This window comes from Aotus nancymaae, unplaced genomic scaffold (assembly GCF_030222135.1).
Source record: "Aotus nancymaae isolate 86718 unplaced genomic scaffold, 86718_ANA_hifiasm-v0.15.2.pri h1tg000003l, whole genome shotgun sequence".
NCBI classification, from domain to species: domain Eukaryota; kingdom Metazoa; phylum Chordata; class Mammalia; order Primates; family Aotidae; genus Aotus; species Aotus nancymaae.
In genome coordinates this window covers 2,146,798-2,168,695 of record NW_026988414.1, presented here as the reverse complement: position 1 = coordinate 2,168,695, position 21,898 = coordinate 2,146,798, and the positions used below count along the sequence as shown (strand labels likewise).

General features: G+C 53.3%; 2 protein-coding genes across 25 annotated transcripts in view; one reads left to right on the top strand and one right to left on the bottom strand.

Moving 5' to 3' along the window:
- USP20 (ubiquitin specific peptidase 20) overlaps positions 1-7,085 on the top strand; it is a 41,344-nt gene extending 34,259 nt beyond the window's left edge. For 3 of the 4 annotated variants that reach the window (XM_012457973.2, XM_064377061.1, XM_021674075.2), the window contains 9 exons: positions 441-621; positions 694-820; positions 1,183-1,352; positions 1,433-1,514; positions 1,975-2,083; positions 3,781-3,883; positions 4,891-4,962; positions 5,372-5,551; positions 5,766-7,085. In XM_012457973.2, the coding sequence (XP_012313396.2) occupies positions 441-621; positions 694-820; positions 1,183-1,352; positions 1,433-1,514; positions 1,975-2,083; positions 3,781-3,883; positions 4,891-4,962; positions 5,372-5,535 (1,008 nt within the window). In that variant the 3' untranslated portion in view covers positions 5,536-5,551; positions 5,766-7,085. Of the gene's footprint in view, positions 1-440; positions 622-693; positions 821-1,182; positions 1,353-1,432; positions 1,515-1,974; positions 2,084-3,780; positions 3,884-4,890; positions 4,963-5,371; positions 5,552-5,725 lie in introns of all 4 variants that reach the window. The other variant, XM_064377067.1, reaches the window with a different exon arrangement.
- A 4,601-nt stretch (positions 7,086-11,686) lies between these two features.
- The window catches only part of FNBP1 (formin binding protein 1), a 157,742-nt gene continuing 147,530 nt past the window's right edge, over positions 11,687-21,898 (bottom strand). For 19 of the 21 annotated variants that reach the window (XM_064377166.1, XM_064377180.1, XM_064377183.1 and 16 more), the window contains one exon: positions 16,355-20,205. In XM_064377166.1, coding sequence (XP_064233236.1) covers positions 20,027-20,205 — 179 coding nt within the window. In that variant the 3' untranslated portion in view covers positions 16,355-20,026. Of the gene's footprint in view, positions 15,009-16,354; positions 20,206-21,898 lie in introns of those variants that run through there. The other 2 variants (XM_064377151.1, XM_064377113.1) reach the window with 1 other exon arrangement.

Genomic DNA, 21,898 nt, shown 5'->3' with positions numbered 1-21,898 from the left:
CGCAGAAGGAGCAGACAAAACCCCAGTGCAGGAGCAGGCCTGTCCGCACCAAGGAAGGCATGCATGGCTGGAGCAGAGAGGAGGGCCTCGGGCGAGGGGGCGCAGGATGGGGCTGTGCTGCCTTGGGGAAGCTTTGTGGCTTCTCAGAGCACTGCTGACAGAACTGGTAAACTTGATGGCCCAGTCCAGCTGTAAGGGTCCAGTTCTCAGCAGTGGATCTGGGAGTGATCGGTGTGACTTACAGCGTGCCCGGTCTGGCCCCTATGTGGAACTCATGGATTTGTTCCAATGGAGTCAGCTTGCATGATCCCATCAGGTGGCCTGGGCCCGTGGGCAAGGCTGCAAGGGTCTACATCGTTTCTGCCTAGATGACCAGCGCTCACCTGTGAGGGGCCGTATTGTTTCTGCCTAGATGACTGGCGCTCTCTCTGTACCCACAGATCCTGTGCATTCACCTGAAGCGCTTTCGGCACGAGGTGATGTACTCGTTCAAGATCAACAGCCACGTCTCCTTCCCCCTCGAGGGGCTCGACCTGCGGCCCTTCCTTGCCAAGGAGTGCACATCCCAGATCACCACCTACGACCTCCTCTCGGTCATCTGTCACCACGGCACAGCAGGCAGTGAGTCGCATCCCCTCCCCCACCATCCCCATCTGCTGGGTTCCCCGTGACCCGTCTGCTCTACCGCCACAGGTGGGCACTACATCGCCTACTGCCAGAACGTGATCAATGGGCAGTGGTACGAGTTCGACGACCAGTATGTCACGGAGGTCCACGAGACCGTGGTGCAGAACGCCGAGGGCTACGTGCTCTTCTACAGGTGGGCACCAGGCCTGGCCTGGCGGAGGAGCCTCCCCACCCCCATCCCCTGGGACCTGTGGGCCTTCTGCGGGTGTGTAGGGGACAGCGCCTGGAAGGGTTTTGAGCCAGGGAAGTAAAGACTTGAATTGTTAAGAAAGATCCCTCTGGCTGCTGTGGGGAACCCAAGAAGGCAGCTTGGGGCCTTCTGTAGGGCCCTGGCTGGCAGCATGGTCTGGCTGCTCACATGTCGAGGACCCCTGAGGGACCCAGGAGGTGGTAGACAGGGCCAGTAGCTCCAGGTGCACTGGGATGAGGGGCTCTGCATGTATCTGGACATGGCAGCCATCAGGCACAGCTCCTTGCCTCCTCCTCATCCCGCAGGAAGAGCAGCGAGGAGGCCGTGCGGGAGCGGCAGCAGGTGGTGTCCCTGGCCGCCATGCGGGAGCCCAGCCTGCTGCGGTTCTATGTGTCCCGAGAGTGGCTCAACAAGTTCAACACCTTCGCGGAGCCGGGGCCCATCACCAACCAGACCTTCCTCTGCTCCCATGGAGGTGAGGCACCTCCCTGTGGTGGGAGAGCAGGATGGGCGGGCGGCTGAGCCCCAGCTTCCCTCCCTGTACCTGCTTCCCAGGCATCCCGCCCAACAAATACCACTACATCGACGATCTGGTGGTCATCCTGCCGCAGAACGTCTGGGAGCACCTGTACAACAGGTGAGAGCCTGGGAGGCCGTCCCGCCTCCGTCCTGTCTGGGGCCCTGCTGGCAGGAGGAGGGGAAGGCAGGGAAGGAATGCTGCCAGGACCCCACACTGGGCACCCACTTCTGGCTGGCCTCCACTCGGGCAGCACAGAGCTGCCTTCACTTGTCTCATGGAGAATGACACACGTAGTCTGTGGGAACCTGTTTGGATTCTTCCAGTCACAAGGGACAGGAAACTGGCTGAAGCACAGCTGAATGCACTGGCCCGTCAGCCCCTCAGCCTTGAAGCGGGGCCTCCTGGGGGCTGTGGGCACTGCTCCCTTGCGGGCTCCGTGGTGCTCACAGGGCGGCGAAGAAGACAGAGGTGCACGCAGGCCTGCGGCAGGCGTGAGGGGGAAGTGGAAGGCAGTGATCGCTCTCCCCTCACCGGTCCTGCCTCAGACCATGTCTCTCTCTCCCTCCACCCTGGGCAGATTTGGGGGTGGCCCCGCCGTGAACCACCTGTACGTGTGCTCCATCTGCCAGGTGGAGATCGAGGCACTGGCCAAGCGCAGGAGGATTGAGATCGACACCTTCATCAAGGTGTGTGCGGCGGGGCAGCTCTGCCAGCCTCTGCCTAGGGCGACTGGGGACTTGGGGACAAAAGAGCCCTGTACAGTCCCTGAGGAAGTTTGAAAGGAGTCTGTTGAGGCTAGGCGTGGTAGCTCACACCTGTAATCCCAACACTTTGGGAGGCTGAGGTGGGCAGACTTGAGGTCAGGAGTTCAAGACCAGCCTGGCCAACATGGTGAAACCCCATCTCTACTAAAAATACAAAAATTAGCCAGGCATGGTGGTGTATGCCTGTAGTCCCAGCTACTCAGGAGGCTGAGGCAGGAGAATTGCTTGAACCTGGGAGGCAGAGGTTGCAGTGAGCTGAAATTGTGCCACTGCACTTAGCCCGGGCAACAGAGTGAGACTCTATCTCAAAAAAAAAAGGAGTCTTCTGCAGGGGACTAGATGGCCAGGTGTTTAAGAGACTTTTCCTGGTGGGAGAGTTGGCTTGAGTAAGTGAAGGCTCAGCTTTGGCTGTGTTACTTTGGGCCGAACCATTCTTTATTGTGGGGCTGTCCTATGCATGGTAGGATGTTTAGCAGCATCCTTGGCCTCTACCCACTAGTGCCAGTGACAACCAAAATGACCTCCAGATATTGCCAAGGGTCCCCTGGGCTGGTACCCTCTGAGAACCACTGGGCTCTCCAACTGCCCAAGATAAGCAGGAAGTGAAAAGCAAGGTGCAAACCAGGACTCGTGTGTGAGTGTGTTTAGAAGAGGGACTTCTGCAAGGGAGCTGAGTGCACGTGAGGCTCCTGGCACACTCCTTCCCTGCCACACTGCTTCTAACAGGGACAGGACACGCTCCACTCACAGGGAGGGCCAGGTGAGAGACACTGAGGGACGCCCGTGCTTTGTGGCCTCTAGGAAGGGATTCTGTCGGCCGGGCGCTGTGGCTCATGTCTGTGATCCCAGCAATTTGGGAGGCTGAGGCAGGAGGATCACTTGAGCCAAGAAGTTCAAGACCAACCTGGCCAACATGGTGAAACCCCATCTTTACAAAAAAATACAAAAACTAGCCGGGTGTGGTGGTGCACGCCTATAGTCCCTGCTACCTGGAGGTCTGAGTGAGGTGGAAGGATCACCTAAGCCTGGGAGGTCGAAGCTACAGTGAGTGGTGATTGTGCCACTGTACCCTAGCCTGGGCAATAGAGTGAGCCCCTGTCTCAAAACAAAAAAAAGATGCTGTCAGGGCTGGGCATAGTGGTGTGCACCTGTGGTCCAGCCTCCTCAGGAGGCTATGGTGGGAAAATCACTTGAGCCCAGGCGGTCAAGGCTGCAGTGAGCCATGATTTGTGCTGCTGTGCTCCCACCTGGGTAGAGAGAGAGACCCCCCCATTAAAAAAAAAAAAGAAAGAAAATGCTTCTGTCAGAAGGAGAGCTGCTGCTCTGAGCAGATAGGAACATTTTATTCCACAGGGAGAAGTAGCATCTCCCTTGTTGCCTCAATTGGGTCAGTTATTGAAGAGAGTCCCCAGAATGTTACCGCAGTCCTCTCTGAGTGATGGGTGTGTTTATTTTGTTTGAGCATGTCTGGGGGTTCTGATTTTTCACCTTGAGTATCTGCTGTTTTTGTAAGAGTCTTGGGCGAGGAACTGGGGTGGGGGCCTTTGGGAAATCCCTGCTGAAGGTAAATAGAGGCTGACCTGCCCTTTCTCCCCTCCTGACCCTGCCGGCCGGCCCAGCTGAACAAGGCCTTCCAGGCTGAGGAGTCGCCGGGCGTCATCTACTGCATCAGCATGCAGTGGTTCCGGGAGTGGGAGGCCTTCGTCAAAGGGAAGGACAACGGTGAGCTGAGGGGGCGCCTGGTTCTTTCCCACTGTGGGGGCCTCCTGGGAGATGGGACGCTGGCAGGGGAGGGCCAGCACACAGGGGCTCCTGCAGGCCCTGGGCCTGCCCCCCAGGTGCTACCCATCCAGGGTGAGGAGAGAGCACTGGGCTCTGCCAGTCCCCAGTGGGGATCTCTGTCCCTACCCAGAGGCTCGCCTCCCTGACATGCCCAGCAAGCTGCTCCACCCACCTGCAAGGCTCTTTCCTCAGAAGATGTTGCCTGAAATGACAGATTTGTTGTCTGACCCCTTGAATTTATAGAGGTAGAGACAGGCGCCATCACGAGGAAGCTCCCAGGGCCCCCAAGTCCCCAGTGCAGAAAAGCAGAGCCAAGCCATGGGTTGTGACTCAGGGTTCCAGCAGGGTGGGCAGAGCCCGTGGTTCTGCTTGTGGGACCCTTTGTGTGGAGCCCGAGCACCCACCTGTGCTTGGGAAAGGGGAAGTCTCACTGCCATCCTGCTTGTTGGGGAAGGTGCCAGGGCCACCCTGAGGCCTCTCTGGTGTTGGCTGAGGCCTTCAGGGTGGCTGTGGTTGAGAATGTAACTAGAGTCCCTACCCTGGCCTGCATGCTTGCCTTCTACCAGCTGTGACCTGAGTGGTTACTTCACCTGCTCAGGCCTCGGCTCGGTCTCCATAAACCTCTGTCTTGTTCTGTGGTTGCCGAGACTAAATGAGACGGCTGGGCACAGGGGAAGGGGCACAGTGAGCGGCAGCTGCCACAAAGATGAGGGCGTGGCCACCCACCCCAGCTCCTGCCACCAGCACAAACTATCTCGTGTGTCCTAGAAATTCCCTCTGCCGGGTCCTCAGACTGCTGCAGAGGAGCATTGGGTGGCCCAGGCGCCTGGCTCCCTTAGAGACTCCATGCTGACCCCAGGCCTGAGCGACCTCACTTGGGATGGCTCTGCTGCTGTGGAGGGTGGAGGGCGTGGAGGGGCTGAACCCGAGTCCGCTGTGTCTTCCAGAGCCCCCGGGGCCCATTGACAACAGCAGGATCGCACAAGTCAAAGGAAGTGGCCATGTCCAGCTGAAGCAGGGTGAGTCCCTTGGGGCCAGCTGCCCCTCCTGGCTGCCAGGCTGCTGCCCAGTCCCGCTCTTCAGGAGCCCCCTTGCCACCTGTCTTAGAGCCAGGCTGAGACGTCCACTTGAGTCCAGGTCCACAGGGCTTGGTCTCTGCTTGTGTCCTCCAGGCTCCACCCCTCCACCCACCTGCCCTGCTGTTTCTGTCAGCCCCACCCCCAGGAACAGAGGACACAGCCAGAGATGGGTTCTCAGGGACGGACGTTCCTCTGGGAAATCCTTGTCTCCATCTGACAGCTTTGCATAGAAGTCCTGGTTGCCCTCTCCCCGATTCAGGTCCTGGGCCTCAGGAGCCCTAACTGCCCAGGCTGGTGGCCTCCTTGAGGCAGCGAGGGTGAGCCTAGGGGTGCCTCTCGTGCCCTGCAGGAGCTGACTACGGGCAGATTTCAGAGGAGACCTGGACCTACCTGAACAGCCTGTACGGGGGCGGCCCTGAGATCGCCATCCGCCAGAGCGTGGCACAGCAGCCGCTGGCCCCAGAGAGCCTGCACGGGGAGCAGAAGATTGAAGCCGAGACCCGGGCCGTGTGACTTGCTGGGCCGGTCTGTAAGTTGCCCGGCTGCTCCCTCCACAGCACTCTGGGTCCTCTCCTCCCTCTCCAGGGATCTCATGTGTCCCCTTGAGCATCTGAAGAGCAAGTCCCTGAAGGCACCTTCTGGAGGCTGTGGGAGGCCCTGCATGCGGCCCGGCCCCACCTGCTGAGTGTCCTTGTCCCCGCAGCCCCGTGTGCCTCACCCGCTGAGTGCCGTTGTTCCCACAGCCCCATGCGCCCCACCTGCAGAGGGCGTGTTTATGCCCAGAAGAGAGGCCGGGCCGCTGCAGAACCCCGCTGTGTAAAGAGGCAGTAAAGTTGGTTTGGTTCACAGTGAGTAACGCTGCAACTAGAAAATACATGCACTTCAGGCTTGTTTAAATGACCAAGACTCTGTGATGTTAATTTGGGTCTTTGTCCTGGCAGTTCCCCTGCCAGTCACTGTCATCATTGTGTCCCCTACAACTGCCCTCTCGCTAGCTCAGCCCAGCTTTATCCCTGGAGCCCAATGCCACCCCCTCAGTCAGAGGCTTTGACCTGGGAAAGAGTCGGGGAGAAGCTGCCAGGGAGAAGCTGCTGCTTCCACTCGGCCCGGACTGAAGACTTGGAGGGAGCTGCTCAGAGCCGGTGAGCACAGCCAGAAGCCCCTGCCAGTGAGGAGCTCACAGGTCCTCCCTGATGGTCCCCGCACCCCTGCCTCTCCTGGTCGTCACCAGAAAGGCCTTGAAGTCCCAGGCTGCTCTCAGCACTTTTCCTGCAGACTGAAGACTCTGGACTCATTGGTGATTGGAGTGCCAGGAGGAGAGGTTGGATTTCCACCAATGGGGAATGTTTCTGGAGGCAGCTGGTCCCCTGCACCGTGTCCTGCTGAGCCTTCTCCCTGGATGGACTGTAATTTGCCTTGAAGTTGAGCGGTTCATCTTCACGGGAAATTTGCCGAGCCACCACCAGGGACCCGGATGATGAAACAGGGATACCTCACAGCGCTGCCATTTGCTGCAGAGGCAGCTTCCCGGGCCGACACCAGGGAAGACAGACTTTCCCTTCCTCCCAGCTCCAGCAGTGCAGAGCCGGTGTGCAAAGGGCAGCACTCAGGCAGATCCTGGGAAGTGGCCTCTGGATGCTGAGTGGAGGGACCCACTGAGCACAGCAAGGCACCAAAGCCCCTGGAGAAACCACCAGAGTGAGAGGTGCCGCCATCGTCAGGGTCAAAGCAATCAGCGTGGGTGGAGAAGGGGCTCTGGGACCAGGCCCCACTCAAGACTGTGGTCATCAGTCTCTAGAAGCAGGTGCTGGTGGAAATTCTAGCAGGTGGGTCCGGCAGAGGCCCCGAGGCCTCACTTTTCAGATGTTCTCTCCCAGATCCTGCTCCCTCCCTGCTGAGCCTGAAGTTCCCTGGCATCGGCCCCAAAGCCGGTGCTGCAGCCAGAGGCCACAGGCCGCGCTGTGGTGACACAGTGAGGCTGCTGTGCAGGCTGTGATCTGACCCCACGTCTGCGCTGTCTAGTGTGTGTTCAGAATGTCAGAATAAACACAGAACAAACATTCCCACGGCTGCACTGTCGTCTGTCCTTCACTGAGGTTAATTCTGTTACCGGAGGGAAGGTGAGCCTCTGCGCCATGGGGACAGCCTGCCGAGCCCTGGGGCTCACATTGCAGGTCACCAGGCCTGGGAAGGGGCTTTCCATGTGGCTTTCTGAAACCACAGACCACCTGGAGGCTGCAGAGGCGAGCAGAAGGGGGGACCCAGTTGCTTTAAAGGCCCAACGTGTCTCCTTTCCTGGAATCAGCCCCAGCCTCAGAGAAGTAGGACCAGATATGGCCAGCAGTTGAGGCCAGCACATCCCACAGGCAGTCCCCCTTTGGTGCTCAGTGATGCTGGGGTTCAGCAGTCTCAGTTTTTTGCTGGGGCTTCTTTTGGAGGAGATAAGAACTTGAGATTTTTATATCAACATTTCTTTGTGAAATCCCATTGTTGCAGGAAAAAGGGGTTCTGATCCAGACCCCAAGAGAGGGTTCTTGGATCTCGCACAGGAAGAAACTCAAGGTGAGTCACAGAGTTCACTGAGGAGTTTACTGAAAGCTGCTCAGGTACAGAGTAGAGCGTCCTCAGAAAGCAAGTGGAGGGGTGCCCATCCCTGTTTTCAGCTCCTCTTACGTAGGCTCTTAGCTATTGAATAGCTACGCTGTGTCTGTCAGGTGGGCTGACAGCCTGTTGTGGGCTGACAGTGGATTGCTCTGTCGATTTAAAGAAAGCCATCCTTGGCATCTTAGTGCATAAGTGCATCAGAGCCTGACTGTGCTCATCTTCAAGCACACACTGTGGTGTGGCGTCTGAACCTTCCTGTCCTAGGAATGTGTCCTCGTGGGCGTTATGTAGCTGCTTCCTCAGATGTAAACATCTGAGGCTGTGACTGGCCTGGACTGTGCCTCACTAGTTTTCAGGTGGAGCTGAACTCCTAGGCTCCTGCTTCCCTACCACGATCTAATATGAGCGTACAGAAGCATTTTAGCATACGCAAGGATAACACGGTGACAAGGACCCAAGCTGGGACATTGCCAGTTCCATGGAAAGCCCCTGGGCCCTCCCAAGTCAGCTGCCTTGCCCCACCCCAGAGGTAGCTCCTTGGACGCAGTTCCCTCATCCCTCCGTTTTTTTTTTTATTGCTGAAAAAAGCTTCATTTTAAAATTGAGCTTTCTGACTGTGCTTGTGCCTTTAACACTTTCCCAGCACCTTTCTGCTCCTTGATGAGGAAAGCACACTTGATCCTGTCAGGAACACATTCACACGGAAGCCCCGGAGGCCTTGCTGACGGCTTTTTTTGTTTGTACACAGGGTCTCACCTTGTTGCCCAGGCTGGCCTCGAACTCCTGGGCTCAAGTGATCCTTCTGCCTCAGCCTCCCAAAGTCCTGGGATGACTGGTGTGAGCCACCACGCCCGGCCGCTTGCTGACATGCTTTTGGTCTCGGACAGTCTCCTACGCACATTAGGTCTCACAGCACAAACCCCTCGAAGTCAGCCCAGCCCACCCCATGTGCAGACTTTGGCCCTCTCCCAATCTTGGTATAAAGGTAAACGTTTCTTTTCCCAGGGGTTCAGGATGGCCTAGCGTTGCTAGAGGCTGCATTCTAGGAAAGTCTGTGACGGTTTGTGAAATCCTAGGAAAGCCTGTGACGGTCTGTGAAACTGGACCATGCTGAGTGCCTGAGGACACGTCCCCGGAAGAGGAAAAGGCACCCTGGTCTTCACGGTTACATGTATGTGGGAATCTCTAAGCAGTATTTTTGGCTTTGTTCACATTTGAAGGTTAGCTACATGTCAATGTGATTGATATTTAACATGGAAAATGAGAATGAAAGAGCTTTGTCTGGAAGATAGGAGGTTTGGAGACAGTTCTTGCACTACAGGAAGGTGAGCTAGAAGTAGGTACCAATTTCCTTAAAACGTTTCCTTATATCTTCCTTTAAAATATCTGGCTTTCAAGGAGTTCAGTCAAACTTAGATGCTGGGATCTGTAGTCTGTGGTTGATTACTGAGCAGGGACAGGGAGTGTTCACTGGCTGGGGAGGCTGGGCTCGGGCCTCGCTCTGAGTGTGCTGCCCACGGTGGCTCCTCCTCTGCACTGAGCCAGGGTGTGGCTCCAGCAGCGCCTCTTAGAGGAGTCGGAAAGCTGCCCCTGCACAGTGTGGGCTGTCGGGGGAGCACCTGCTGCCTGCCTGTGATTCTGTCAGCCATGGCACTGCTCACAAACCTGCATCTGAATATATTTGCAAGGTGCAGCCCCCAAAAAGTATAGTTTCCTACCTTTGTTCTGTTTTAAATTCAGTGCAAACATAAATTATCCTGAGGGTCTTAATGCTATCTAATGCTGAGCCCCAGAGAGCCTTGGGGGAAGTGAGCGTGGGTTTCAGAATCAGCCATCTCTGGCTCTTCTCTCCTCTAACTCCAGTTACACAGAGAGACACCTGCTGACTGGAGGGAGCAAGGGTGAGACGGGTGCAGAAGAAACGCATGCCTTTGGGAAAGCTGGGAGCAGTAGATAGCCTGGCAGTGTATGCTGTGGAAAGGTGTCCCAGTTTTTTAGGGTGCAGCCTCCATTCCTTCCTTTGATTTGACCCCCGTGACCAGCCTAGATGAGGGGGCGTGTGGAGAGCTGGAACTGGGACAGGTTCTGAAGGGCCGAGCTTGGCCCAGCGTGGCAGCCAGAGGCTGTGTGGACTGAATGCGGCCCTATCCTGGGCTCAGGCAGGTGGCGCAGGGCAGGGGGGAGCCTTTTCTCCATCCCCATGGGGAGAGTGGGTTGTGTTCCCTCCACAGCTTCTGTCCCCTTAGCTCTGAGGACAAAGATACGGTCGTTCCTCTGCTTCTGTTGTGGTCCGGAGATGTGCCCGGGCGTTGTCACTATACCAGCTGGAGGCCTAACGGGAGGCAGGAGTGCTCAAGTCAAGGCCAAATCCTGGAGAAGCAGCTGACACACCAAGGGGCTGCAACGTGCCTGCTGGCAAACTTCACGTGCTCATGCCAGGTCTCAGAGGGTGCTGGCAACACAGATCCCTGCCTTCCCTCTCGGGAGAGGGCTGCAGGGGCCAGGGAGGAGGAGGCCTTCCGCACGCGGGTGCACAGAGCCGGGGACCGATCTGGAAGGTGGCTCTTTCCCCCCATGCGTCTCTGGCAGCAGCAGTTCAGAGTTGGGCTTTCAGGCTGTCCCATGAATTTCACGATTTCTGAGTCTTTCGCTTTAATAAAACAAAAAAAATAGCAGGGGGCATGCCTGAGCCCCACCTCTGCCCACCTCCATCTCATTCCTCACCTCAAGGCAGCCTCCTTGCTCCCCTCCACTGCTGCACTGTCGCCTGCTCCCGCCAGGGGTCCCCACCACCTCTGTGCACGGACGAGCCGCCTCCGAGGCCCAGGCGTGCCCAGGGCGGGTGGAGGGTGTGGGGCTTGGGGAGGGCCGGTATTTCCTGACCCGCCTCAGGAGCCGGCCCCACAGGCTTGTGGCCTCCCTGGAGCCTGTGAGTCAGGAACTTCCTACTTCAAGAGGCTTCCCTAGTGCAGCAGAAAACAAACTAGTCACCCCAACTGCTCCCGACCTCTGTGACATCCGCACCCGCGGAAATGGGGGCCCCAAACCAGCAGGCTCAGCTCTAGGCACCTCAGCGCTGGTGCAGCTCTTGGAGAAGGAAGGCTGCGGGGGGGGGTGGGGGGGGGCACAGGTGGAGGCTGTCTCCACCCCACAGATTGCTGGGCGCAGTCCCGAAATACTCTTCCCAAATGGACTTTTTACTGACAACCTAGAGGAGAGGGTTTGGGGGAGGTTGACAATAGATCCACCTTGTTCCCTTTTGCCACGCTGTGTCACACTGGGAACCAGGAATTCTCAATGGTGCCTTGAAGCCAGCTGCCTGCGCTAGTGGGTAGAGGTTCCCAATGGCCCCTCATTGATGCCCTCACCTCCTGCCCTCTGTGAGGACACTTGGCATCAGCAGAGCTGCCAGGCCTGCACTTGGTGTATCTGCTAATACACCATTTCCTGGACAACTGTTTTCTTAAAACAGTGCTAAAAAACCCCTTAGGACATAGAGAAGTGTGGACACACACCAATCACATCTTCCCTCAAAAGGCCGGGGTGCGATTTTCAAAGCTGGCTGTGGAAACAGGGCCTCCCTCTGCACATGTCCAGTGGGTGCTGGGCACAAGGCTGCTGCCTCTCTGAGTTGTCCACATGAAACAGCTCTGCACTGCCTGCAGCGTCACAGAAACGAGTGATTCCAGCCACACGACCAGGCATACCGGCTTGAGCACTGGTGATACCAGATCAGTGAAACTCAGGCATGCCCTCATTTCACCACCTCCCCCTGCTCTGGCCCCGAGCAGTGGGGTCCCCAAAGAGCTAGAGTAGCAAATTAAATACTCCTAGCCATAAGGAGCCTCTTGGAATCCCTGCACTAAATCAGCCTGAATTTCCCGTCACCACCATCTGAGAGCCTGCCGCTCCACCATGGGTGGGGATGGAATTTAGAACCATCTAGGCCTCCAGCTCCTCCCACAGGCCAGCCCCCAGCCCAGGGGGCGTCCAACGACACCAGAATGCTTTCCGACTAGGCTTCTCTCTTCATGCAACAAAACAGTCCCGTGACACAACGCCAGAAGTTATACTTTATTTTAACACTTGGAGGATTAACATATAGTTACAAAGTCAACAGAAGCCTTCCGATGGAAGCACTTCATTTGGTTTAATTCCGTCTCCAGAGACAAACCGGCAACTCTAGGACCTTTACAGTGGCGACGGGCCGCACAACAGCAAAATGCCTCCAAAGTTTAGAATTAGTGCAACACACACACGAACGTTTTAAAGGTGCTCAACATCAGGTTAAAATAGAATTCTGGACCTTTTTTAAAAGAAGTTTTTAGATGATGTAAGCACAGAAGGCAGAGCCAATAAGAAACATGAAACCAGTATTTCTGGAAAAACACTTAGCATGAACGTAACTTTTTGACGTCGTGTAAACTTTCTTCTGTAATGACAGATGTTACCAAAAGGCATGGAGAGCTTTGTGCTGTGCCGGTCAGACAAGCCGCAGCTCATCTCCACGGCGAGCAGGTTAGAAACCTCCAAGGAACGTCTCATGACAGCCCTCCGTGCCCTTTTCTACTTTCCCATCCTGCAAAGGAAAAACTGGGTAAAGGACAAGTTCCTCTCTTCCATTCGTTTCTAAGTCATTTTCAGGGCAGGTTCTTTTAAAATTAGTCATCTTACAACACAACAGTGTCCTAGCACAGCGGCGAAGTGACAGGCGGCAGCGACGGGGGAGGAGGGAGACGCTCCTGGGAAATTCCACGTTCTACTCTATGCAGACTGCGCCGTAAAAATGCAGGCATGATTTCACAGCAGGATTCCCAGAGTAAATGACACACCTCAGCTTTCACAGGACTACTGACCTCCTCTAAGAAGCCCGGCTGGGCAGCATCGAGCTTTCCACGGAGCCACGCAGGCTGGCCAGGAAGCAGCACCCAGGTTCAGCATTTAAGAGCACTCTTTTTGGACACAGGCGGTGGAGAGGTTTTTAGAAAAAAGGCAGAGTTGTTAAAGAAGGATACAAGCATATCCTATACTGGGGGTGACAGTCATTAAAAGAACAAATTACTGCAGCTTAGGCCTTTTTCACTATGTTGCGAGAAATGAATCTACCCTGAAAGATGCAATGCACATGCATTCCCGAAGCTCTAGAACCAGATTTTAAAGAACCGTTTCACATCCTTGTGGAGTGGAGAGTGGTCAACTTGGCTTGGTGAGGTCAGAAATTCCTGGCAATCCCTGTCGGGCCTGTGGATGCAGGCGGCCTTCGCGGAGCTGTGGGGGCCGCCGCACTCACCATGCACCTGTTGGTTTGCAGGGACAGAGGTGCGGCCCTGACTCTGCCCACCCTGTGTCATCCTGGCTTCTCTTTCGACTGTCAAGCCGGTCCTCCTGCGTGACTGATGCGTTGTGCACCATGCTCAGGTCTCCCGTTGCAGGGACCGGAAGCCCGCGGCTTTGCCGCAGCCCTGCGCCTTCAGCGGGTGGTGTACAGTCCCCCGGGGAAGTCAGGCTCACACTCGCCCACTTTAAAAACCCAAAGCTACTTCCTCTTCACCTGCCGAGCCTCGGCGTCTCCTCGCTTGTGGTTTCTTGTCCCCGAGGGCTGACTGAGCTGCTCCGGAAGGGTGGTGTGTGGTCAACCCTGGTTGGCTGAGAGGAGCAATTTCCTGGTTTCCACGAGTAAAGACAGGCCCATCCCTTGGGACCGGTCCTTTTTGTTCCTGTCCCTTTGGCTCCTATAGGACTTTCTTGTCTTAGATTCATAAACGTCAAGAGGAACTGAGGATGCTTGAGGGGACTACCTAGTTACCAAAGCCAAGCAAAGAATAACGCTGGCCGACGCCATCCCCAGGCTTCCGTGGCACTCTCGGCCACAGGAGCCCTCAGCCAGTGGTTCCTCTTGACTGTTTCTGCACCAAATGAGGAGGGGCTGCTTTACTCTAAGATGTGGGGGGCCATAGGTTAGGAGACCCCAGGTTTTCCTAAAAAACCCACTCAGGGAAAGAAACAGCTGAAAAAGCAAACTCAGCTCATTCCACATGCCCTGAAGAGCTCGTCATAAAATACAGGGGTGGTGGCCGTGGGATCCCTCAAAAGACCAAGAGAGGCACGGGGTCTTTGGTGATGAAAGTGCTAACCTCGGCTGGGCACAGTGGCTCATGCCTGTAATCTCAGCACTTTGGGAGATGAGCGGGCGGATCACCTGAGGTCAGGAGTTTGAGACCAGCCTGGCCAACATGGTGAAACCCCGTCTCTACTAAAAATATAAAAATTAGCCAGGCGTGGTGGTGCCTGCCTGCAATCCCAGCTATTTGGGATTGAGAGCTGAGGCAGGAAAATCGCTGGAACCCGGGAGACGGAGGTTGCAGTGAGCCGAGATCCCGCCACTGCACTCCAGTCTGGACAACAGAGCGAGACTCTGTCTTAAAAAAACAAAAACAAAAACAAAAAAAACACCAAGAAAGTGCTAACCTCCTCAGATGCTCATCCTGGGGCTCGTGGAAAGAAGCCCGACGGTCACTTTGCAAGGAGCCGGTGCAGAAGGGAGGGCCTCGCTCACAAGCGCATGATCTGCCGTTCTCAGGGACAGGGAAGTGACCGGGAGGGCAAGGCTGGCCCGCGAGCTGGAATTCGACTTCCAGAGTGGACCTTCCCAGGCCACTGAAGGCAGGGCGCCAAACCAAAAGGTGTGTGTGTGTGTGCGCGCACGGGTGTGTACTGGTGAGGGTGCATGTGTGCCTGTGGGTGTGTGTGCCCCTGCCCCCTGCCCACCAGATGCTCTCAGGTCGAGGGGATGATGAAGAGTCAACATTTAGTATGAGGTGCAAGCCTAGAATCAGAAAACGACCACTGAGGACTTCACAGACCGGGGAGAAGAGGACGTGTTTCCTGCAGCAGACAGTCAGGGACACACGGGTGACATCAGAGCGCTCAGTCCACCTGGTGTGTGTCAGACCTGCCTTGTGTCCTCAGGGGACCCGTGATGACATTTTCACAAAAGGCACTGTGTGAAGCGTGGAAGGGCCGCCAGGACGAGCCTGGGTGGACCAAGGGCCCAGGAAGGAGCTGGCAGGGGGTGTGTGTCCCACTGTCTCAGTGGCCTGTGGGGTGGGCAGGGGGGAGCAATGAGGACTGACCAGAGCCGTGGGGGTGGGGGGCGCTGGCGAGACTTGTCCCCCAAGAGGCGGCTTGGGCCGGGCGGGAGGGCAGGGCCGCAGGGAGCATGCCGTAGAGAGAGAGAGGGGCTGCCCCTCAGGGATGGGGCTGCGGAGGGGTGGGCCATCCACAGGGCAGGGCGCTGGAGGCCTGTGGGGACAAGCAGACGGAGGCTCCTCCAGGAAGGCTCACCCAAGGCTCGAGGCTCGCTGGCACTCCCCTCTAGGAATCTACAACACAAAGAGAAACAGAGAAACTCTGTTAGACAGGAAGGCGCAGGTTCTAGGCGGGCATTTTGCTCTTGGCTACAAACTGCACCGCCTTGTGGGGGAGGGTAGTGGGAGGGGAGGGAAGGGGTGGGAGGTGGCATCTTAGAGCGGTTGGTTACCACAGGGCAAGTCTGAGATGAGGAACTTTCACGGTTTTCTCTCTGGCCTTCAGCTGGTCTTTCCTCAGGGAAGGAGAAGCCCAAACAGGACACTGATGAGGCCATCCGCCCCAGCTCATCTTTCTCGTAAGTTTAGCTTTGAGAGACAGTAAGAAATGGAGGCTGGGGACCAGGCGCGGTGGCTCACACCTGTAATCCCACCACTTTGGGAGGCCAAGGCGGGTGTATCACGAGATCAGGAGATCGAGGCCATCCTGGCCAACATGGTGAAACCCCATCTCTACTAAAAATACAAAAATTAGCTGGGCGTGGTGGCGTGTGCCTGTAGTCCCAGCTACTTGGGAGGCTGAGGCAGGAGAATCACTTGAACCCAGGAGATGGAGGATGTAGTCAGCCAAGATCATGCCACTGCACTCCAGCCTGGCAACAGAGCAAGACTCTATCTCAAAACAAACAAACAAACAAAAAAAACAAAAACAAAGAAACAGAGGTTGGGGCCAGACTCATGGCTCATACCTGCAATCCCAGCACTTTGAAAGGCTGAAGAGGGAGGCTCTCATGAGCTCAGGAGTTCAAGACCAGCCTGGGCAACATAGCCAGACCTCATCTCTACAAAAAATTAACCAGCATGTTAGCATGTGCCTGCAGTCCTGGCTATTCGGGAGGGTGAGGTGGGAGGATTACTTGAGCCCAGGGAGGTCGAGGCTGCAGTGAGCCAAGATTGCGCCACTGCACTTCAGCTTGGGTGACCTTAACTTTGCAGTGAGACCGCAACTCCAAAAAAAAAAAGAGAAAAAAGATGCATCGGTTTCCTAGAATGGTGCAACGGACATGAAGGCCCGATTCTCTCAGAAGGAAACTCTTGGCTCTTCAGCAGTACAATGTAAAATCTTTGGTGAAAGGAAAACCTGTCATTCTGTGTCCATTCAGTGATAAACAGTGGAAAGTTCTTCATCTCAAGGAGAGAGAAAAGAAACAAAAGAAACAGACTTCCCAGGCCCTGAGTGCACGCAGGATCAGAAACAGGGGAGGTGCCATCATTTAAAGGAAGAGGCGGGGGTAGGAGGCAGAATTTTTAAAAAAGCATTTGGCTAGACAGTCCCCTATTACTGGAGATGAAAGAGTTAAATATTCACATTACACAGAATAATTTTCTTGGAAAGATGAAAAATCACTTAAAATACACGATACTGAGAAAAAATATAACATTTATTAGAGAGGCAGATACGAGGATACAACTAAAAGATGCCAGACAGAGTCTTTTCTTTTAGGATAAGAATAGAAAGAGACAATCACGTTGCTGTATTCAAACGAAACTTACTCAGAACCCCAGAGTTTATAATAAACTCAAGTGCGGAGCCGCAGCGGGGGCCTAGCTCCCCATGCGAGAGGCTTCGCGGCTTTCCGGCAATTATAAAAACAGAAAGGTCATTAGGCAGCAGGACACCCATAAAACAAACAGATAAAAGTACAACATTAAAACAACTCATTCAAGTACTCCTTTTAGTTTTTAAGTTGCAGTTTATACACATGTCTTCTGTGGGGGGAATTACGGAAATATTTAACAGACAGCAATTTAAAAAAAAAACACACAAAAGAAAGTCACAATCCAGTTGACCCGTCAGAAGTCACTCTAGTCTAAATATTTTGGCAATTATTAAATAAGACACACACACACACACACACACACACACAACCACAAAAGGTGCACCGGCATTATTAAAACAGCTGTACTGAGTTATGGGCCTCAGAACACGTGGCTTTGCCCACATCAGATGGGGTTAAGGAGGGCAGTGTTCGTGGGGAGGCTGGACAGACTTATGAACAGAGTAGGGAGAAAAGGCTTCTCTGTACATATTAATCTCTAAGTGTAACTTTCAAATAAAAGGAGAAAATTGTATAAGTAGCTGAGATTTTGCTGCTTTTAACAGTCTTTTATTTAACTGCTAGAAAAAGATAAAGTATACTTTGGGTGGAAACGGAGATTCCCAATTCTATGGGTATTGTTTTCTACTATTTCACGCATTGATGAGATGGACCTGAAATTTACAAAATATCTTCAACTGTTTAGTCAGTCAATATTACAGAGATTCACCCGTTAGAGTACTGAGGCATACAACGTAAGATCATCAATTTAAAATTATCATCATAAATTTATGTGCCCAAACCCCTCCCACCCCATTCCCCCTGAAACCAACTGAGCTCGTTTCTGAATTTGAATAACTAAATTTGAATAATTAAGAAAATACACAGCTTGACAGAATGCCTTTTTGCAAAGCAGGCTTTTACAAAGTCAACGTTGTCTTGCCCTATTTTTGTTTTTTCAGTGTTTTAATTTGCTTTTCCAGGAGTTAACAGATTGGAAATGAGTTTGTCATTGGATAGAAAGGTCAGATTTTAATAACTTAGAAGTTTCCCATTTACTTGAGTACTCGGGTGAAGCTGGAAACTTCCTGCTGCTCATTTAAACAGATCCCTGTGGCTGAAGGGTCAGCTTATTTTCTTGCTGCAATCCTTGCAAAGGAGAACTGAAACAGTTTTCCTAATGAGGCCTGGCGCCAGGATGGGTGGCTTTATTGATACTATGTCAGCAAAAATATCCAAAAGAAATGTGGGCCTGGCATGGTGGCTCCCCCTGTAGTCCCAGCACTTTGGGAGGCTGAGGTGGGAGGATCACTTGAGCCCAGGAGTTTGAGACCAGCCTGGCCAACATGGTGAAAACCTGTCTCTACTTTAAAAAAAAAAAAAAAAAAAAAATTAGCCGGGTGTGGTGGTGGGCACCTGTAATCCCAGCTACTTGGGAGGCTGAGGCAAGAATTACTTGAACCTGGGAGACGGAGGTTGTAGTGAGCCAGGATCACGTCACTGCCCTCCAGCCTAGGCGACAGAGTGAGACTGTCTCAAAAAAAAAAAAAAAAGAAATTTGAACTACAAAGTTAATATATATTTTGCTACTCAGGCTGATAGTATGCTGTAATTGTGTAAGAAGCAGCCGTTGGGGGGCGGTGGGGGAAGGGTGCCGGGGCCTCTCTGTCCTATCTTGGCAACTTCCCGAGAATCCTGTTACTATTTCAAAATAAAAAGTATGTTTAAAAAAAAATTAGGCTGTCACTAAGTGAAGGTTAACTGGCTGTGAGAATCTTGAAACACGGTCACAAGCAAATGTGCGGCTATTGCTTGGAAAATCAGCTTTAAATGGACTTGAGCTGATCAAATGAACCCACGATGTAGAGGCAGGGGCTAATTTCCTACTTGAAAGTAGGAGGGGCACAAGGAAATAATTTTCAAAAGAGAATCTGAACCTGACACCTTCATTCTGACCCATTTGCAGTGGGTTCTCTATGATCTTGGGGTAGACTCTCAAAATGGGCACAGAGAGATGCCTGGCAACCATCTAGGCGTGTGACCAATTTCACTATCTACCCTCCCACAGCAGTGCCAATTTAAAAATGCAAATTCTCATGTGGCCTAGATTCCTTTCGATGTGGTGAGACATTTTCTTTCTGGCTATAGTTAATTGTGTAAAATGAGCCAGACATTCTAAAATAATTTCCAGTAAATCCAAACTTTGCCAATGATTGAAAACAAAAAAAGCCGAAAGCAAACCCCCAAACTCTTTGAACAGCAACGTGCTGAGACCTGTGTCTGTGGGTGGAGCATCTGCCGCCACACCACGTGCTATTTACAGCCCCACCTGGGCAAGCGTGAGCGCAACAGAACCAGAACCAAGGGTGAGAGAAAATCACAGCCAAAAGGAGCTGATGCGTGGATACACCCGGCTTTTAATAACTGCATCTAAACAGCACTAGCACATCTGATCAACTGTCAGTTTGGGCCAGGCACAATGGCTCACGCCTGTAATCCCAGCACTTTGGAAGGCCAAGGTGGGCGGATCGTAAAGCCAGGAGTTTGAGACCAGCCTGGCCAACATAGTGAAACCCTGTCTCTACTAAAACTACAACAAGCTGCAGGATGTGGTGGCGGATGCCTGTAGTCCCAGCTACTCAGGAGGCTGAGGTGGGAGAATCGCTTGAACCCGGGAGGTGGAGGTTGCAGTGAGCCGAGATCATGCCACTGCACTCCAGCTTGGGCAACAGAGCCAGAGCCTGTCTCAAAACAACAACAAAAACACAAACACACACCAAAAAACCTGCCAATTTGATGACATTTGGAAAATCTGTAATCCCATGTAAAAATCAACTGGTCAATTCACCAAACGTTTCCAGCTTTCAGTTGGTTGTCTGGGATCATACAGACCTCACAGGCTACTCGTGATGTCCTACCAAGGGTGCTGGCCATGTTTAAGTAAAAATACACACTTTGGGTGCCAACCTAAGAATCTTATTTACTGCTTTAGTCAAGAAGGAGGAGATGGTCTTTACTGGTGACTTCCTCCCAAGTGAATGAGTATACCATTTAACAAACCAGCACAGTTCAATTTGTTCAGTTACAATGTGTAACCTCCTAACGTAGCTCAATGTATGGTGGATACTAGATATAAACAAGAGAAGGGAAGTCTGCGCCGGCTTTTAAATTCAGGAAGATTAATTAGAAGCTACAGTGCAACTTATTTTTATCTACAGATGCGGCCAAAAGAAGAAATGTTTATCAGATTTCGAATGACACACTTGTAAACTGGCAGTTGGCAGCTTTCCACGTGATTTTCATCAGCAAGTGAAACTTGATCCTAGCCCAAACGAGACACGGCAGTTCAGGTGCCCGGGCCCTGAAGTCCACCGTGAGACTACAGGAAACGGCACTGTGGTGCTTGCCAGCCAGGCTCTCGAAGAACTGCCTGTAACAGTCACAGTTGTGGGGAGAAACAACTCCATTTTTTTTAAGTTTTTTTTTTTAATGGTATTAAATATAAGTCTTAGCACCTTTGGCATTTTTGTCCAAATAGACTTCGACATAGGAAGTGGGGACATAGCCCTCTTCCTCTTCACTCCTCCGGATGCGGGTCCAGCCGTCGCCTTTGTCTTCCTCTATGACGTACAGCGTTTCCCCTTCAACTACGGAAATCGTTCCTTCATTCTGACCTGAAAAAGCAGTATCGGGACATTTTAGATTTCTTGGCAAATGCAGGTAGAAAGCAAACTGTGGCCATCATGCCTGTAATCCCAGCACACTGGGAGGCCGAGGCGAGTGGATCACGAGGTCAGGAGATCGAGACCATCCTGGCCAACATGGTGAAACCCCGTCTCTACTAAAAATACAAAAACTAGCCAGGTGTGGTGGCACACGCCTGTAGTTGCAGCTACTCGGGAGGCTGCGGCAGAAGAATCGCTTGAACCCCAGAGGCAGAGGTTGCAGTAAGGTGAGATGGCGCCACTGTGCTCCAGCCTGGTGACAGAGCAAGACTCTGTTTCAAAAAAACAAACAAAAAAAACCAACAAACTGTGGCCTTTGCAATGAAACAAGTGTCATCAAGCAGGAAGTCCAGGCCAGGCGCGGTGGCTCATGCCTGTAATCCCAGCACGTTGGGAGGCCGAGGCAGGTGGATCACGAGGTCAGGAGATCAAGACCACCCTGGCCAACATGGTGAAACCCCATCTCAACTAAAACACACACACAAAAATTAGCCGGGTGTGTTGTCACACGCCTGTATTCCCAGCTACTTGGGAGGTTGAAGAAGGGGAATTGCTTGAACCTGGGAGGTGGAGGTTGCAGTGAGCCAAGACCATGCCACTGTACTCCACCCTGGCGACAGAGCGGGACTCCGTCAGATGCACTGACCCTTCATCCACTGCTGCAAAACTTTCTCCTTCCGCACAGAAACGTCCAGGTTCTTACCTCTGTCTCTCTAAGAACCCTCTCTACGTCCTCCAGGGCTTCTTTCTCCTACCTCCCGAAATGGCAAGTATCTCCCCCAGGAGAAATCTTTGGTCCTCTCCTCTAGTCTTCCATTTCCCTTGGATCTCTCTCGGGTGAAAGGTACTTCCATGGCTCCAACTGCTTCTCTCTCTTTTTTTTTTTTTTTTTGAGACAGAGTCTTGCTCTTGTTACCCAGGCCGGAATGCTATGGCGCAATCTTGGCTCACTGCAACCTCCACCTCCCCAGTTCAAGCAATTCTCCTGCTTCAGCCTTCCAAGCTGGTGAGACTACAGGCACCTGCCACCACGCCCAGCTAACCTTTGTATTTTTAGTAGAGTCAGGGTTTCACCATATTGGCCAGGTTGGTCTCAAACTCCTGACCTTAGGTAATCCACCCGTCTTGGCCTCCCTTTTTTTTTTTTTTTTGAGACGGAGTCCTGCTCTGCTGCCCAGGCTGGCGTGCAATGGTGCGATCTTGGCTCACTGCAACCTCTGCCTCCTGGGTTCAAGCGATTCTCCTGCCTCAGCCTCCTGAGTAGCTGGGATTAGAGCCACATGCCACCATGCCCAGCTAATTTTTTATTTTTAGTAGAGACGGGGTTTTACCATGTTGGTCAGGCTGGTCTCGAACTCCTGATCTCAGGTGATCTGCCTGCCTCAGCCTCCCGAAGTGCTGGGGTTGCAAGTGTGAGTCACCACAGGTGGTCACTAGGCTCGTCTTTCTAACCATCCTCCCTGTGTTCTAATGGATCCTACGCTTCTGACAACGACTTTCCTAAGGTACAGCTCTCACCGCATCAACATCCTGCTCGAGGACCTTCAATAGCTCCTCAGTGTTTGCCACATAAAATCCAGATGTTTCTCCAACCTCGCCCTGATTGGGACTTCCCACTTTTTAGTGCCACATTTCACTATGA